Raw genomic sequence first — 19,316 nt, 5'->3', positions numbered from 1 at the left:
GTACGGCGATCGACATGACTATTCTCTCTTGGAGTGTCCACGTGGGTTTGCTTGCTGAGAAAGGAGGCCTCACTAATCAAAGTCTGACCAATGGAATCTTGTTTAGAAGGGCCCTGCTTATCCAACTTATTTTTAATAGACATATAAGCTTCCATTGGGCTAACTACTGAGATCTTTCGGCCCACACCCATGGTTTTGAGTCCACTCTTATGTACACCCAGCTTCTTCTTTTGCAGATCCAGCTGATTGCCATTCGTACGGGTCTTGTAGTGCTTTTTTCCCTCTAACTAATTTAAAGTAATGCCACTCCGAGAATCTCGGCCCAGATCTTGCTCCCGATTACTTTTTTCCAACTGAACAGAATCTTCTCCCGTACTTTCCGTTAACACCATATACCGTGATCCACAATTAATCTCCTTAGATTTTCCGCGAAACTCATGTCGTGAATCACGCCCATGATCCTCGCTTGCTGCTTGTTGGACCGTTGGGGCCGCCTCCGCCATGGAGCCACCATCCATTCACCGAAGTTCAGCTCCTGATGGTCCTCTGACACTGATGGTGCTGCTCGTGCATTACCGGGATTATTGTGTGATCCCGTCCCTTCCGATAATGATGATCACCGCTGAGCTTGACTTGGGCAATGTTCGGCGTCGTGACCATATCTGCCACAGTTGAAACAAATGGAATGTAATCCCTCGTAGACTATTTTCTTCTCCTTTCCATTGATGAAGATCAACGGTAGTAGAGGCGCGTTGAGGTCCAGTTCGATACATATGCGAGCAAAGCGGCCCTTAATGTGCCGGAGGGTGTTCTTATCCACCTTGAGGACTCTCCCTATCTGACTTCCTACGACATGCAGGATACCCGGTTCGTAATAGTCAACTGGAAACTGTGGAATTCTGATCTAAGCAGCAATTTTTGAGACCTCACTTGCACCTGGTTCAAAGTCTGGTTGCCAGGGCTGGATCACGAGGTAGTGGTCAAAGATCATCCAGGCCCCTCTGTGAGGGCAAACCCGTAGTCCGTTGTGCTGCTTAGACGTACAAGAAAGAACCCCGATCCTATCTCCAAAGTTTTGACTTCTCCATGACGACCCCAGAGCTGTTGTAACTTCTTTCCAAGGTAGTGCTCTCGCACCATACGCCCCAGCAGACGAACGAATAACGATGTTGCCCACTTTGACGCCAGTTGCTTCTGATATTCTGGAAGGATGATAACATTAGGGCCCTTCACCGTGTGTTCTACTCTCAGACGTGATGTCCAGCCATCCCCAGTCCACCACTCTTCGTCTTCTTCATGATCCTTTGCCAAAGTATTCTTCGCACAGGCTTCCTTATACGATTGTCGTGACTGATCTGCACCCTCAAGGCTAGCCACATCCTCATCAGTCATCCAGTCTTCTACCCTAGGCACCGTCGAGCGGTCCGTAACAAGCACCGTGTTCCCCACCCTCACCTTCTTGCGGTTGCGAGCCAAGACGTCGGCCTCCTCCGTTGAGGCGGCCACCGCGAGAGAGTTTTCCTCCATTTACTTTCGTCAAAAAGTGAATGTTGCAATAACTGAGGGGAAAGTTTTCTTTCTCTCTCTCCACACATGTAATTTTATTTTATTTTTCTCCCTATTTCTCTTTTCATTTTTTTGAACATGCCTTGGATATTATTACTTTTCGATTCTTAATATAAAAAAATTAGTTTTACTTTTAATTTAATCTTAAATATAAGATCCCAATTACTTTATCTTTCATATTTGTCTATTTTTTTCAAAGTACTCCTTGTAGCAATTACACATGATAAATATTCAATCAAATGGTAATTTTAACTAATATATGATTATTGGGTGTATTTTAAGGAAGACAATACCTAATTGTTACAAATTACTAACTCAGCAAATTTTTTTAATTTACTTAAATTAGTCAACTAGGTCTTATATTAAAAACAAAAAATAATACATGACAAAATTTTACGTTCCCTCGGAAAAGTCAAGAAGAAGAAAAAAATGATAATAAAACAAGGATAAGGAGAATCTAGTTATTAGGTTCAATGAATGATTGACAGTCCAATACCGTACGGAATATTAGTGGAGGAATATTAAAAGTAAGCTTCCATCCCCTTGCCAGGAGGCTTAATCTTAGAAGTTTCATTCTTAATTCTCGGGTGAGCATCAATATCAATTCCAGCTATAGTTTGAAGCACATCGTACTAATATATTGCTAATGAACAGTACAACTACATAATTATATATTATTTTTAAGAATGCTAGAATGTGATTTTAATTAGAACCATCCATCATGGTTTTGTTTGCCTTTCAAAAGGGGCAATCTATTTTGCAACTCTTCATAATCTCTTGTCCTTATATAAGAGCAATAATGGTTTGGCATCTGCCAGAATTTGATTCTTCTGGGTATGAATATTATTGTGGCTTAAGTGCACAATGTCGTCTTCATAAGCATATATGGCCTGGGCATGATCAAGTTTTGCGTGGGATTATCACTCTTATCAAATATCATTTGGCGTAAAAAAAATATAGCTCTGCATAATAGCAACATTTGGTGCCATAATGGCAACATTTCATGGTTAATTCCTTAGAACTTGTTAATGTAGAATATGAGCTAGAAAAGAGGTTCACTTAGTTTTGATTCTACATATAAGATTTCAATTGACTGTACCTTCTAAATTTTTTTGCGTAAAGTATATATCTTTATTGATTACATGTATTAAGTGAGCTCTTAATGAAATGGTAGTTTCAATGGATATGATTAAAAATGTTTGTTTAACAAAGTTAAAATATATTTGTTACAAATAACTAACTTAATTATTTTTTTAATATATTCACAAATTAATTATCTAATTCTTATATTAAGAAGTAAAGCTAGTATCATACTTTCTAAAACAAAAGTAAAGCAGATCTTCCTCATGCCATACTACTATTTATATACGTGGATTACCTCTAGAATATTATATCTGGTCTTAAATATAAAAGTTAGTTGAAGATTCAATTGGGTCCTATATATAAGATCTCAATCCATTTTATCTAATATATTTATTCATTTTTCTTCAAAATAATCCTCATCATGAATACACATGTTAAGAGGTTTCTATTCTAAAACATATGACTAACAAATGTATTTTACGAAAAATAACACTAATTTATTATAAATAACTAACTTAACTAATTTTTTTAATTTTTATAAATTAATTATTTAACTCTTATATTAAGAATTGACTATAATAGCAGTGCATAGCATAGGTAGCATACATACAAATTCTAATATCTTTCTCATTCAATGCTTCCGTGCTGTTTTGTGTTGGGACTTAAATAGTGAAATTTTTAATACTTCAAGAAGAGGCAATAAAGTGTTATAATCATGTAAACTTAAACGATTAAATATACATATTTTCCTTTTATCCTCTGTCTAATTACAAACATATGTACAGTGCACTTGCACCACTATGATTTCTAAGAGTTAATTAGAATTGGGGTATAAATTTGCTCTGAAAACTTTTACTTAGGAGTATTGGGCATCTAAAAGTTTTTTATAGGGTTTAATATTGTCCTGAAAGTTTAACTATTAACATCAGTTTCTTAACAAAGGTGGATTTGTTATGATTTTAAACTACTGAGGTAACATTGAATTTAAAAACTTTCAGGTACCTAATACTCTTAAATAAAAACTTTTAGAACAAATTTGCACCTCAATACTTAGAATTTAAGATAAGTCTTATGGCTTAAAAGACCAAGGAGACACTTACAAAGAAACTCAAAGAATGCCGCCAAGTCACCAGCCATTTATCAGTTCAGAAATTAAATAAGATTAAACTCACGTTCTAATCGCGTTATTATTAACTGAAGTAATTGTTTATTAACCGGATATCAAAATGGGATAAACCTAGCCCCTTGTACATACAGCATCACTGATAAGTTCAGAAAAGTAATCAATTAATTTATATATATTTATATATATAAACAAGAGACCTGAAATTTTCTGGAAGTTAGTTCAGCAATGTGTGGAATATATATTGTTGTGGAATATATTATTACAATTATAAAGCTTCCTTTTGCTTTGGCAGGACGTGGCCTCTAAAGAAAATGAGATGTCAACCAACAGGACATTTATGTACAAACGGCGGTGACTGAAGATTATAGTTTGAACGTATGGTTCTTACTTTTTTATACAGTACTTGATATGTGATGCTGCCTTCGGTACTTAATATAAAATTTCTTTTGATTTTTATTTTGATGATAAATATAACACTTCAATTATTTTGTCTCTATATTTATTTATTTTTTTAATATAATCCTTCTAATAATAATAATTTTAACCAATAAATTTGATTGATAAGGATATTTTAGGAAATATAACACTTATTTATTACAAGTAACTAATTTAACATGTTTTCTTAATCTACTCCAGTTAATTAACTAGCTTTTATATTTAGAACCAGAGATAGTACTATATATATGTAATCAGATTAAATGTTTGTAGTTTTTGCCCAGTTATAATTTAATTTTTAAATTTTAACTCAGTGTATTTCAGTCTTTATAGTTTAACCCAGTTAAAATTCAATTTTTAAACTTTAATTTGTTATATCTCAATCTTTATAGTTTTAAGTTTTAACTATTTTAATCTTAGGATTTGCAACTAATCTTTATCGAGTGTTAAGGTTAAAGTCCCCTGATAAGTAAATTTTTCAGGATTTAAGTTTGTGTTATTCTCTTTATAAAAGTGATAGTCTCAACCAATTAATATCTTTTGACTCTTTAATTCAACACGTAGCACCGACTTTCTCAATAATAATATAATATTATTAATCTTACGCAAAGCCCGCCTCTTCCTTGCATCCCTTGAAGGCTTGAAATATCACATGCGTGTATGTGTATGGGTCAACCTTTGAAAACACCTGGTAAAAAAAAAAGAAAAAACCTTTGAAAACACATATTCATTCACTTTTATGTTGTGCTGAACCCTCTCATCCAGTTGGTTATGCAAACCCCGTCACAAAAAGTCAAAACATTATAATACTATTATTATACTATCTCTGGTTCTTAATATAAGATCACGTTTGACTTTTATTTTAGTTTTAAATATGAGACCCCAATCTACTTTCTCTCTCATATTTATCTATTTTTTTCAAAATAGTCCTTATAACAATGATAGTTCTTGCCAATAAATTTGATTAGTAAGGATGTTTTAGGAAAGACAATATATATTTATTACAAATAACTAACTTAACTTGTTTTTTTAATATGCTCAAATTAATCAACCAGTTCTTATATTTAGGACCGGAGGTAGTACTACCTTATATCTTTAATGTTATATAACTAATTTGATAAGATTAAGAAAATTAGTTAAGTTGGTTAATTGTAACATATGCATATTGACTTTCCTAAACTATCATATTGAATAATGTGTATTGGAATTATCCCTTAATGAGAATGCCTTACAAGTTACGATTAACAGGAATATTTTAGAGAAAATATTATAAATTTGAGAAAAATGTAAATGGAAGTAGTCTTGTATTTAGAATCAAATCTAATATCCAACTAGTTTTTATATTAAAGAGTGGAATTAATTATTAAATTAATTAAACAGAGCATATGCATTTACGTGGAGTTTAAAATGTCTTATTCTCTTATATTGAGAATATATCATACGATATTGTTAATCTTGGAAATCTTATAACCTTTATTCTAAGTCATCTCAACCGTATCCATTGCCACCAAATAAAAAATGATTTGATCTTAGTTGATCTTGAAGCATAAGTCCGTTAATTATGATTAGGGAAAATAACATCAATCCCCAAAGAATGAAAGATTGTCCCAAAAAAATGAGTTTGTGATTGTTTATTGAATCGACATTTATATTATAACTTATTTTTTAATCCGACTATTATTAAATTGATCTTCAAAAATTAAATTGTCGGTTCCATTATTATTGAATCTTTCAGCTTGAAATTACTACTGTTTAATTTTCTGATTATATTATCGGTTAAAGCGTCACGATCAAGTAAATAAAAAACTAAGAATGAAAGATAAAATTCAATTCTAATATTCGATTGAAGTTTAGCGCTATTTTAATTTATCTTTCCATTTTTTCTTTTTATTTCTTATAATTTAATCAATTCCTTCCCCATGCATATTTCAACTCACGATCTATCAACTTCAAAGAACACTAGGGATACACAATTTCAGGTGGTCTAAATCCTAAAACACTTATCGATAATAATTAGATACTTTTTATAAAATAATACTAAATATACTGTGGATAATATATGTGTAGATTGTTTCTTCTACAATTTATTAACTATAATATTTAATTATTTAAGTTATTGTATTGACTTGTAAGATATTCTTAATAAATATTTTTATAAATTTTGGTTGATTCACGATTTAACTCTGCACGATCGCCTTGTCTCGCTTGATGTGCGAAAATGAAATCAATTGGAAAAAGAGATTTTGTAAACAAAAAGAAACAATTACAATGGACTAATAATACTTTTATTTTCTCTTGAGAGAAGTGACATTGGACAGTGTTAGGTTGTATTACTATTTTTTAGGTTCTTTTTGAGAGTTTTCCTTTTTGTTTTTAGCCTTTGGTGTGTGTATTTCCTTTTTTATCATTAATAAAATAGATTTTCTTTTGTCCAATACATATATATATATATATATTAACAAATGAATTTCTTCATGCTTTTCCAGTCAACATATGCCAAACAGGACCAAAAGTGCTAAAACCTTGAACCATCATCTTGCTTCGGGATGTTCCCAATCAGGAAGGGGGGAAAACGTCGTATGATTTTTTTTTGTGTGTATAAACTCAGAGGCTTTTTAATATATTTTAGATTTAAGATTAATCTCTATTTGATTAAGAACATTAAGGTTAAAGTTCTTATAACAAGTGTACTTTTTGAATTTGAACTTATATATATTATCCTATTTATGAATGTAAGACCACTTGTCATCTTAACTAATAACTTATTTGGTTAATTTAATTTAATACTACAAGAAGTTTTATCTTGTTAAGTGAGATTACTTATGAAACGCACATGTCATTATACTCTATTAATAACTAAATTTTTAGATCAATTTTCAATAATTTTATTGAGTATTCTCTGTTGACGTACTATTCAATATTTCTTACTCAAATGCTACCAAATATAATATATACAAGCAAGAAAAAATATTTGAAGAGATAAATGTTAGTTGTTGAGTTTGTAGAATGCCCTTTGGACTATTTAATTTAATTGGATAGATTCTATAAAGATCTAATTAACACTCATAGTCCTAACTTTAATTTAAAACAAAAATAATTTGAGCCCCCATGATTTATCGCCAATGAGCATACATGCGAACTGTTTTATTTTTTCCCTAAAATTTTGACCTACCATATATTTGAACTTATACTTACAAATATTATATAATCAATTTATATGTAATGCGCTTTTAGTGCCCTAAAGCTCATGTGATCAGCTTTTTAGCTCTTAACAAAAAAGAAAAAAGAAAAAAGAGAGAGTTCAGAGGACTCATGTGAGCACAATAATATGCTCGTCTCACTGAAAATAATAATAAATTTTCTTTAATATATCTTAATTAGGAATAATTATTATTGTTTCTCTTATATATGTATCCGTATAATAATTTATGATTATAAAATTCTAAATCCATCCATTGTTATAAATAAATAATTTAGGTGATGAGACACCAACGCGTTTGCATGATGGTATAATGGAACAGATCATCACAAGCTTAAGTGCCAAATACAAAATTCCAAAACCAATCACAAAATTATAAAATATATTAAAATGTAGCTTCCTATTCTTTTCTTCACAATATAATTAAAATTAAAAAATTCAGATTAAACCACCCTTCCTTCCGTCTTTCTCATTCCTACGCGGCCTCCCATCACAAATTGTCAACCTTATTCATCGCTTACAACTGTCTCCTCTGAAAATTCCTCTTTAACACTCTTTCCTTTCCTCTCCTCCTCCTCCTTCTTCTTCACCACTTCCCTCTATATATATACACACAATTATCAACCACTCAAACGACAAGAACATCGATATTCTCAATTCTCAAGAACAAGCCATTTTGATTTACTTCCATTACACAGTATCTTTCTTCTTCATCTCCAACCAGAAACTGGTTTTTTTCAATATGGGGAACTATGTTTCGTGCACTTTATCAACCCCGGGAAGCAAGAATTTGAGAGCGATCAAGGTGATCTTTCCCGGCGGCGAGATCAAGGAGCTTCGAGCTCCGATCAGGGCGGCCGAGCTGATGCTCGAGAAGCCGAACTTCTTCGTGGTGAACGCGCGTGCCCTTCAGATTGGACGGCGGTTTTCCGCTCTCAGCGCTGACGAAGAGCTCGAGTTTTCCAACGTTTACGTGATGTTCCCCATGAAGAGGCTTAACTCTAAGGTGACCGGCGCCGACATGGGCTCGTTGTTGCTCACGGCTAACGCTGCCGTGAAGAAGGTTAGTGGTGGGAAGGCGAGAGTCTTGCCGGAGAGTTACAGTAATAATAACGACAGCGTGGAGGAGAAAGAAAGTAATGATATGGCGGCGCCGTCGCCGGCGGTGAAGTTGGAGTTAGATGACATAGAAGAATTCTCGAGGCCGGAGTTCATGCACAGGTTATCTATGTGCAGGTCGAAGAAGCCATTGTTGGAGACAATAACAGAAGAACCTGTTTGTTCAAGATGAAGATCATCGAATCAAAAGCTCTGATCTCCTGAAGAAGTTGTGATTGGGGGTGGCATGTTCCATGGTAATTATGAGGGACACGACATCGTTTTAAGTTTCCTTTTTATTTTATTTTTTGGCTTTTGCCAGCTAGAAATATTCGTTTAATTACCTATTATAGGTGTTTTTCCCACCAATTTGGGGCATCACTATTGCTTTATAAGCAAGTTTTTCCATTTGGTGTGGGTTAGGAAAAAAAAGCTTGTTGTATTATCGTGGATGTAATTGTATGTATATTAATTTTTAATTTAATTAAAATTATCATCACATGCTATGTATCATTTATTGTGTTGGGAATTAAAAGTTGTTCCCCTGCAATACTCAAAAGCTGCATTGTTTTGCTTCTAGTCTAAATAATGTTTAATGTTTTATTAAAAAAAATGTTTTGTATGTTTACGTGTCATTTTTTTTTTTTTTTAACCAAGGACAAAATGATATTTGTAATAAATTAAAGTACATAAGTTACAAATACTTAACATTTTTATGTTGACAGAATTAAAAGTAAGAAAATAAGGTATAGAGAAATTATGAATAAGAGTTAGTATTTTTTACCAAGTGATGTTAAAGACAGATGAGTTATTAGAAGGAAATTAAAGTCTCTTCTCAAACTTGTATAGAAAGCTTGTCTGTAATAATATATAAATTGGTGTTATAAATCCATAGTAAGCATTTGCTGCAGAAAACAGACCGTACAAAAAGATTGGTTTTGCCGTCAGAATTCATTAAAGGGTGTCATAGCAAATAATACCATGACAATAATGGTATAAAGTAAAACTATAGATTCCAGATAATTCTGAATGTTGATTTTGTTTTATATCCAGTCCAAACTTTTAAAAATTGACTCTTAATGCTAAGCTGCCTTCTACTGAATTAGACGATATGAACAATTTTCTCTAACAGACGTGGGAAGTATTAAACCTAGTAGCATAGCACTTGTTGGATAAGCAGTATTATGCACCGCTTCGCCCTTCGACATCACTTACATTAGGTGATCTTTTTTTTTTCCCCTTTAATTTGGTGTGGCTTCGGGAAAAAATGGTTTTATATATACTTCTTTAGTCATAGTAATAAGGCAGAATAGGAGGTTCTTTTTTATTTATTTCACAAGTTACCTCATTAAATTTTTAGCATGCATATATTATATTGTTTTTTATTTATTGTAGTGTAAATAGTTTTTTATTTTTAAAAAGTGTATTTCTCGAATAGGAATAAAATTGAAAAGTTGCTATAGTTGAAATGAAACGAGAGTTAATACATGTTTTTTTTAATAATTTATATAAAACATACTGAAGGATCAGAGAAGTATCAATCAATGTAATTGCATGTATGCTTTTTTTTTTTTTTTGCGGTACAATGTGTGTGTACTAATTTTAATTTAAAACTATCAGAAGAGCTTTTTTTTTTTGGGGCCAAAATATTGTTTTGGGATTCGGGGGTGTTTGGATGAAACCAAACTATGATTTGAAGAATAGCTTTTGGAGAATAGATTTTGTGAAGAATAGATTTTGTGAAAAAGTGATTCTGAGAAGTGAGAGTGTTTAGATAATTGTTATCAGAAGCACTTTTTATATGTACAAATTACTAAAAAGAGCATAAGTTAATATGATAATTACATAAAAAATAAATTTTATGATATATTTTAATTTGAAGGAATAAAATTGTTAATAATATATTTTTTACCAATATAATTAATAATACATAAAATAAAATAATTAATATGTGTATATATTTATAAAATATAAGATTAAATATATTTATAAAAAAATAATTGAGGGGTGTTAAAGTCATATTATTATTGAAATATACTCTGACAGGTACAATCATACTTTCTAATTTAAGCCAAAAACAAAATGAACTTACTTTTCTTGAAACCATGGTTTTGACTTGAAACCGCGGTTTGTTAATTTTCCTCCCAATTTGACAAATTTAAGACACAAACCATGGTTTGGTCTTAAAACTATGGTTTCATCGTATTGTCAAACACCTCCTCAGTTGTTGTTCCGAGAATAGTCAAAAGCCACATAATTTTGCTCCTTTATGTTTCCCTTCAACCGCCCATGTCAAGTTTAACTTCCATTTCTGTCCTAATTATGAAAGAGATTCATTGAACTTATCATTAAAAAAGAAAAAAGAATACTGCAATCGGCGCCATTCAAGGAGAGGGCCATCTAGCTGGGGAGTTTAGGCTTTTCCATTTTCATCCAAGACATTGTTAACATAAAAGTTAATTTCATGTTTAACTTGATTTTATTTATTTATTTTAAATTAATTTTCATGATAATTATGCATATTAAAGAGTTTTTGTCTTAATATACATGATTAATAAGAGTATTTTAAGAAAGTAAATATCAATTTATTATAAATAACTAATTTAACTAATATTTTTAATATTTATAATTAGTTATCTAGTTTTTATATTAAAATAGAAAATAATATTATTAATATATATTATAAAATTTATATCATTAAAATTTTTGGAAAAATTACTATAACATTCTAAAAAATGAATACATTTACTAAAAATCTCATAATAACTGAGCATTTTGTAATAATAAATCTCAGTGTAAGAATTACTTTAATTCTCCCAAAAAGTTTTTGATCTGAAGTATTGGAGCTCATTCGTTTTTTTAGTTTGCAATTACCTTTTTACCCAGCTTCTCGTAGTCATGGGCAATTCATAACTGAAAGGAAAGTATTTGTTTGGCGCCATGGATACGAGTCCTCGCGGGAAGAATCCTGAACCAGAAACCGTTCTTTCTTGTAGACCCATCAGCCATTGATGCTTCGTCTGCCTTCCGCTCATTCACGGAGAAACACACAGCTACACAAGCTTCTTCCTTGGCTTCTCTTTCATCGCAAATGCCCAAATCCCAAACCCTAAGTTCGCTTGAGCTCTTCCACAGTGCTTTCCAACGCCTAAGGTCGTCGCCTCCCTCTCAGTCAGTCTCTCTCCAGCCCTCCCACTCCCCTCTTCCGCCGTCTTTCCCCCAGTATAAACTCATCCCCAAAACCCGGTTTTTGGTGGACGCATTCCGCCATGCCGGCGATTACTCTGTTGCCTACTTCCTTTCCCATTTACACTCTGATCACTACACTGGTCTTGGCTCTAATTGGTCTAAAGGCATTGTTTATTGCTCCAACACCACTGCTCGACTTGTCGTTGAAGTGCTCGGGGTTCCTTCGAAGTTCGTAGTCCCTTTACGGCTCTGTGAGCCTGTTGAGATTGATGGGTGTGAAGTCACTCTTATTGATGCGAATCATTGCCCTGGGGCTGTGCAATTCTTGTTTAAAATTCCGGGTGTTGATGGAAAGTGCGAGAGGTATGTTCACACGGGAGATTTTCGGTTTTCTAAGGCAATGAAGTCAGAGCCTTTACTTGCTGCATATGTTGGTGCCGATGCCGTATTTTTGGACACAACCTATTGTCACCCAAAGTTTCAGTTTCCTAGCCAAGAAGAGTCTGTAGCTTATATAGTTGATGTAGTTGAGAGGGCTGAAAATGAAAATGATGGTTCTATTGGAATGTTCTGTTCCTTGTTGCTACTTATGTTGTTGGGAAAGAGAAGATTCTGCTTGAACTTGCTCGTAGGTTTAAACGTAAAGTGCATGTGGATGCTAGAAAAATGGAGGTTTTGCGGGTTCTTGGGTATGGGGAAGGCGGGGACTTTACAGTTGATGACTCTCAAACTAATATTCATGTTGTTGGGTGGAATGTGTTGGGTGAGACATGGCCATACTTTAGACCTAATTTTGTTAGAATGAAGGAGATTATGACTGAGAGAGGGTACTCTAAAGTCGTGGGTTTTGTTCCAACTGGATGGACTTATGAAGTGAAGCGCAATAAATTTACTGTGAAGTCGAAGGATTCATTTCAGATTCATCTTGTACCATATAGTGAACATTCTAACTATGATGAGCTCAGGGAATACGTAAAGTTTTTGAAACCAAAGCGTGTTGTTCCTACAGTAGGTGTAGATGTTGACAAAACTGACAGTAAACATGTGGAGAAGATGATGAAGCATTTTGCTGGGTTAGTTGATGAGACAGCCAACAAGCAGGAATTTTTAAAGGGATTTCATTTTACATCTAGTGAAGGGGGCTTCAAGTTTGACAAGGATGATAATGATGCCATGAAGCCAGGGCAGGACATGGAGGCAGAAGTGAAGTTATTTGACAAGGGAGATGATAAGAGTATTAATCCAGATATTTCTCTAAATTTGTCTTCTACTCTTGAGGAACCTGACTTGCGGGATCCCACATCACTAAAGGATGAGGAAACAGAGAAGATCGGTCAAGAGATGTCTTGTTATTTGCCCGCATGGGTGACTCAGGGACAAGTTCTAGAGCTGATCAGCAATGCAAGGGGCAATGTGGTTGAAGCTGTTTCTAGTTTCTTTGAACGTGAAACTGAATTTCATGATCAAGTATTTTCCTGTCAAACGTCTGTTTCTGCATCCACATGCTTATCCGATGGCAGTGATTTGCTTTCAATAGCCCCCGTTGTTAGTAGTAAAACTTGCTTGAGTGTTGACATTTCACCAAGTCAAGACTTTAAGTTATCCGCCCCGAGAAATTCAGTAGCAAGTAGCATTTCTCCTGCTAAAAGGAAGAGAAATAGTGAAAGAAAGCTAAACAAGAAAGTAAAAGTCCATACAAAATCAGAATCAAGTGGGCCAAAACAGTCCAGGATAACAAAATTCTTCACTAAAGCCTTGCCTGACATCACCCAATCTGGTAATTTTGAAGCCAGTACTGATCAAAGCCCTAAAGATGAAAACTTGCTACAATTTGATGTTGAAAAAGCATATGAGGATGAGATCAACCAGTTCATGCAGATAATAAATGGCGATGAATCATTAAAAAGTTATGCTATCACAATAATTGAGAAGACGAAAGGAGATCTAAATAAGGCATTGGACATATATTATCGTAATCCTGGGAATTTTGCTGAGAATGAAAAATCAGTTCAACTTGAGTGCAAAGTGGACAACTCTTCGGAAAGGAAATGTGTGTCACAGGAATTAAGATCCACACCACATGATATTTCTGTGCGAAGCATATCCAGAGAGAGTGTAGATGCAACTCTTGTACCTCTACCACCTAAAGAATACAACCCTAAAGAACACGGTTTGTATTAATTTCTTGCTTTTCCTTTTCCTCTTTTCTGGATATATTAATTCAGGAGTTCTTCAATTTACTGATGCCAACTATGTATAAAACTGGCACAACAGCGTGTTGGAGAGATGGAGAGTCTGCGCCATATTTACATCTTGCACGAACCTTTAACCTTCTTGAGGATGAGAAAGGGAAGATAAAGGCTACTTCAATGTTATGCAATATGTTCAGAAGGTGTCTGCATGCAATTTTTCTATTTTATGGAATCATTGAGGTATTTATTTGCAATGGGCTGATTGACGAACATTATGTTCTATGGTGTGTACACAATACAGTTTGTTGGCCTTGTCTCCTGCTGATGTACTTCCTGCTGTGTACCTGTGCACAAGTAAAATTGCTGCTGACCATGAAAATAAGGTAGATTACTTCTTTCCATTTTTCTCAATTGCTTTCACATCTTTTCACTTAAATTTAGAATAATCCATGGAATCTCGAACCATTATTGTCTTAATATACAAACTTTCTCCCTTTTTCTTCTTTCGTATATGTTGTATTAAATTTTAGAAGTCTTCTCCTGCAATGGGGATTGCTTTGAATCCCTACTTCCAATTTTCATTCCCTTGGCTGTTCTTTGAATTGCGACTTTGCTTGTCACTCCTTTTTTTATGGGATTTTGAATGCACAGACCGTGGTATTTCTTTCAAGTAGTCTTCTTCATATCACCCTTGAAAAAAGTCATCGTCTTCATATCATTCTGCAGCTCTCAGATCTCTTATGTTTTGTTATGGACCTTGAGGTTTTCTTTGAAGCTGTAATTCATGGTTCAGTTTTGTTCATCTAGGAGTAGGAACTCGTGTTGATTTTCTAAAGATCTTAAACATAATGCAAATTTTATTGATCTGAATTATTAAGAAAAGTTTGTGCCGTATAATTTGTCATGCATTGAGAAAGTTCTTTTGCTTATTTTGACATTTATGTAGGAATTAAATATTGGTGGAAGTCTGATTACTGCAGCACTAGAAGAGGCATGTGGAACAACTCGATTGAAAATAAAGGAGATGTATAACAAATTTGGTGACCTTGGTTCGATGACAGCTTTGATGGATTTTAGTGTTAGACTGAAAATTTTCTTCTGAGGGCTGGAATAATTGTGGAATAGTTTCTTGTTAAAGGTGATGTTGCTCAAGAGTGTCGGCAAACACAGAGATTGCTCGCTCCTCCAACACCACTTCTGATTAAAGATGTTTTCTCTGCACTTCACAAGATAAGGTATGATGACTGGTCTTGTTTTACAATTTTTGGGACATGCAAACTCACTAGTACTATTTATTGACTGCTAAAAGGTCTTTTCCAGGTATTTAGTTGATAACCTTCTGAACATATATGATTTATAGGTGGGGTGTGTGTGTGTTATATATATATATTTCTATTTTGACTTGCGATAAATTATTTATTATAACAAAACATCATTGTTCAAACTTTGACCGGGGCCAATAAGTGGAATATTTTGAATTATATTGATTGTTGTTGCTTAAAGTGAAACTTTCATTTATAGTATTGTCATTAATAAGATTAAGACTCTAATTTACTCAGGGTGGTTGAACTTATCAATGAAGAAATGACTTGGGGCTTCTGCTTCAATTCTAAAAGTAGAACATCAATGCATGACCATGTCTGATGTATGTTCCATTTCATGTAAAATCTTCAAATTTCCTTTTACTTGAATACTGAAAATTATGATAATCTGAGCCTTTACCTTTCCTGTTTTATGTTTGTATCTTGCTATTTGTACGTGCCTACTCTTTAAATATTGTAGTGTCTCCACCGAGCAGTGTGCCCTTTTCTTGTGGTTCTCATATTGGAGTAAGCCAACATTAAAAGATGAGGTTTAAGGGGAAAAACCTTGGGATGTGTTTTTTCCCCAAATAATATAAAATTGCAGTGGTCTGATGAATTCCCATCGTCCTACCATAATTTTTTTCCCCTTTAGAACCACCATGTGTTTTATATTTGTCAATTGTATTATGTTTTTTTTTTTTTTTTGGGAGCGGAAAATGTTAGTTGTATTACTAAAATCATCTATGGCCATATATAATATAAATATTCTAGCAAGACATGCTATTCATTAGCCATAAAACGTATGACTCATTTCTCAAACTTTGTGCAATCCGAGAAAAGTAAACAAACGTAGTTATGGAAACAAAATAAAATAGGCAACAAAGAGAAAGTTGTTTCTATGGCAGACACCCAAGAGCATTAGGCATCTGCTAGAGCAGTGAAGAGCCACGACAAGTGACTCTTAAGATATAACATGCAACACAAGAAAAGGAACAGGCACTAATGCTATAGGTAACCGCAGAAGAAGACAAGATAAGAAATGCATATGCTGGCAATATGAGGATGTCAGAAACTCCTTAACCTCCGAATCCGCCCCTGCCACCTGTTCATTCTGTTTTGTTCTTCCATTTTCCCCCCTGCTGTTGGACATGGTATTACTCAGGCCTTGGGTGAAGGCTTGCTCAGCTGAGGCCTTCTCTGATATGGTTCTTATAAATTATGAATAATGTCAATGATGCATAATATACTAAAATGTTATATTTATTCAATTATCATGTATGTTTAACTATTTTTCCCTACTCATTTATTTAACTATTTTCATGAAGCTCTAATAATTTATGAACTATTTAGTCAAGTGTACTCATGTAGTACTCATCAGCTTACAAACAGGCAATGGAAGCACTCTTCGGAAGAAAAACATAATTGTAAATCTCATGTGCTCTTGTCGGGAGAAGGAGATAAAGTTTCTTGTTCGGACTTTGGTAAATATCTATAATTCTTTGAAATGCTACGCAGCTTTTTGTTTGTAAACTATGATGACACTCTTTTATGGCACTGTCTTCTTTGACAGTTAAAAATGTTGGCTGGTAACGTGGTCCTCAAACATTTTTTTATTGATTTTTTCCTGCATATATACTAGTCCACGTTTTCAGTTTAATTTCCTGTGTAGGTCAGGAATTTACGGATTGGTGCAATGATTAGAACTGTTTTGCCTGCTCTGGCCCAAGCTGTCTTTATGAATTCATGCCCTGCTTTACACCAAGATGGAACTGCAGAAAATTTGAAGGAGAAGCTTCAGGTTTATTCCATACCTACGGATTGGTGCTTTCTTGTTCCAAAAATTATCTTCCGCATCCCATTTCATGGATGAGCTTGTCTGCTGTAATGCAATTTTTTTGGTATTGCATAGTAAAGTTCTCCTAAGAATTAATAAACTACAAATAACATAGAAGATCATCAAATAATATAACCCTTTTTATCCCTGAACATATCTAGTTAAGGTCACTGAGAATTATCCATAAGCTAGATGGTCCACAGGTTTTTGCGACAGGACTGGCTTGCATTTTTGAGCAAACGAGTCTTTATTTTTTGTTCTATTATTCCATTTAGGAACTTTCTTTCCACCCTAGCATTGTGCTCCTTCTTTTTTCAATGAATTTTGTGTGTATCCATGTATGTTTTGCAGTGTAAGTTTATTATTTTAAACTTTTCATTTTCTTGCAATTACCTGATGCTCAAAATTATCAAGCATCCATTCGTAACTAAGAATATTGATCTATTTTTATTTAGGGGATTATGCTGACTTTTCTCTGCTTCTCTAGGGCCTTTCAGCGGAAATTGTTGAAGCATATAACATACTCCCAAATTTGGTAAGCACTGATATGGGAAAACTGAATCTTGCTTGCTCTTTTATATAATTTTTTTTTTTCCGGATTTGGAATTGTAGTTTTAATTTGCTCATACAACTATGGTCTAAATTGGTTCATGTAATGTCCTGTCTCATAAACGTTCATATTTTTTCCTCATATTGTTTTTCTGTAACCCCTTTTCAAGGGAGGACTAAGTAGCCAATTGTTAAATGTTGGTGCCTCCATTTTTGAACACCTGTTATTGAATGTGAGAAAGGAAAAACATAAGTTTAAAATCACCGGAATCGATGCGAAAATTATTTTATATGCGAAAAGTTGAAATGATTCATTGACTAAATTTCTGTATCTGTACATAAACAGTGCATATATACAGATATAATGTGCATGCGCACATGCATCCATGTGCATTTGAGCATGTGTGCGTGTTGGGTTGGTTTGTATAACAAAGTATTGGAAATATAGACACTAGGAGATGTTTGGATTGAGATATGAAATCCTAAAGTGATTCTTTGGTGATTACTAACACTCTTTATCAAGTTGATGGAGGATTGATGTTAAACATCTCCAACACAAATTTAGAGGTTGCTTACCTTCATAATGCCCCATGTGTGTGTGTGTTTGGTGAATTCAAAACTCTTGAGGATAATCTAGGCAAGGTTTTTAGAAGCGATACATTTTTTTAGTCAAAAGAAAGTATACTTGTCTCAGAATGTTAAGCAATGCTATTTACTCTATGCAGGATCTTCTAATACCATCTCTAATGAACAAAGGCACTAATTTTTGTGCTTCAAGTTTGTCAATGGTTCCAGGAATACCTATCAAGCCTATGCTTGCAAAGTATATATTCTTACACTTGTTCAGTTTGACTTATTATCAGATTTTATGGCTCCAGGAACATCCTCTTCTTCTTCCTTTTTTTTTTTTTTTGCCCCAAATGTTCTCTGGACAATGCCAAGAATACTTATTAATGCTTTTGCATTCTTCATCTCTGTTTGTTGTAGGATCACTAATGGCATTCCCCAAGTCCTGAAGTTATTTCAAAATAAAGCATTTACTTGTGAATACAAGTATGTCCTATTCTTCATGTAAATTCCTTCCTTATCTATGTATGCTCTCCATTTTCTCTGAATTTTATTGTTCAGTGCATAAAATATGACATGGAAGGAAGCAGTATTTTGTTGGGGTATACTGGAAATAGGTTTGAAATTTTGATCACTGTGGTTTATTTGCTTATCAATGTTATGTTCATGTCAAAGAAATATTCTCACCTATATAGCAATTGAGTTGTGTGACGGTGACTAAATAGACTAGCCATGAATTGATATGATAAATCTTTTAATGTGTCTGCTGCACAGGAATACCTGTGAAACTTCATATAATTTTGTTGAAAAGAAACTAAAGATTATATTGTAACTAGTTTCCATGAAAAGTTTTGTGAAATGAAATAGGAAAGGGTTGTTGGCGCAGGAGAGGCCTGTTGGAGTGTTTTGAGCTCCCTCATTCAGAATAATAATCTGAAGCCTCCAACTAACATGCTGAATGCATTTATCTGGTTTGCAAAATAAGTGCAAGTAAAATTACAACACTTTTGTGCTCATCGGTGCATAATTGAGTTCAATGGAAATTGTGAAATAGTTTCTGATGCATTGTTACTTATACATAGATACAAATAGTTACAATCATGCATTTCTTCACTCACTATTCCCAAGTTTAATCAGCCATATTTCGTGGTTCATGTGGTAGCGGTGATGCCAT

At 33.7% G+C, this 19,316-nt stretch overlaps 1 protein-coding gene and 1 pseudogene across 1 annotated transcript; both read left to right on the top strand.

Annotated features, from left to right (window-relative positions):
• Window positions 1-8,051: 8,051 nt before the first annotated feature.
• Window positions 8,052-8,943, top strand: LOC114752781 (uncharacterized). The gene has a single exon (XM_028941487.1). It carries the CDS (start codon window positions 8,152-8,154, stop codon window positions 8,698-8,700), a length of 549 nt encoding a protein of 182 aa, XP_028797320.1. The 5' UTR covers window positions 8,052-8,151; the 3' UTR covers window positions 8,701-8,943.
• A 2,557-nt stretch (window positions 8,944-11,500) lies between these two features.
• On the top strand, window positions 11,501-19,275 carry LOC114752773 (DNA ligase 6-like; annotated as a pseudogene).
• Window positions 19,276-19,316: the final 41 nt, after the last annotated feature.

This window comes from Neltuma alba, unplaced genomic scaffold (assembly GCF_004799145.2).
Source record: "Neltuma alba isolate B1F8T4 unplaced genomic scaffold, ASM479914v2 tig00007538_pilon, whole genome shotgun sequence".
Taxonomy (NCBI): Eukaryota; Viridiplantae; Streptophyta; class Magnoliopsida; order Fabales; family Fabaceae; genus Neltuma; species Neltuma alba.
The sequence above is the reverse complement of the archived record's forward strand: the minus strand, read 5'-3'. Positions and strand labels throughout refer to the sequence as shown.

Coding starts and splice junctions, on each gene's coding strand:
- LOC114752781 (XM_028941487.1), top strand. CDS start 8,152: ATGGGGAACTATGTTTCGTGCACTTTATCAACCCCGGGAAGCAAGAAT.